Here is a 224-nt window from a genome sequence, read left to right on the forward strand (position 1 = left end):
CCCCCTAAATAATAAGTCCTACGAGGACCTGGTGCAGCGTTTGGAGCCGGTGATCATGGAGCTGGAGAGGCAGGAGAACGTGCTGGTCATTTGTCACCAGGCTGTGATGCGCTGCCTGCTGGCCTATTTCCTGGATAAAACTGCAGGTGAGGGGTTTGGTTTTTTTTTGGGGGGGTGTTTGGGGACACCCCCAAAGCCATCACGCCCCCCCAACACACATGTCA

At 55.4% G+C, this 224-nt stretch overlaps 1 protein-coding gene across 1 annotated transcript in view; it reads left to right on the forward strand.

Annotated features, from left to right (window-relative positions):
- Positions 1-146, forward strand: part of LOC104397362 (6-phosphofructo-2-kinase/fructose-2,6-bisphosphatase-like) — a gene marked incomplete at both ends in the record, with an annotated part of 517 nt that extends 371 nt beyond the window's left edge. The window contains one exon of the mRNA XM_010007314.1: positions 17-146. Coding sequence (XP_010005616.1) covers positions 17-146 — 130 coding nt within the window. The remainder of the gene's footprint in view (positions 1-16) is intronic.
- Positions 147-224: the final 78 nt, after the last annotated feature.

This window comes from Chaetura pelagica, unplaced genomic scaffold (genome assembly GCF_000747805.2).
Source record: "Chaetura pelagica isolate M959 unplaced genomic scaffold, ChaPel_1.0 scaffold2811, whole genome shotgun sequence".
Classification (NCBI taxonomy): domain Eukaryota; kingdom Metazoa; phylum Chordata; class Aves; order Apodiformes; family Apodidae; genus Chaetura; species Chaetura pelagica.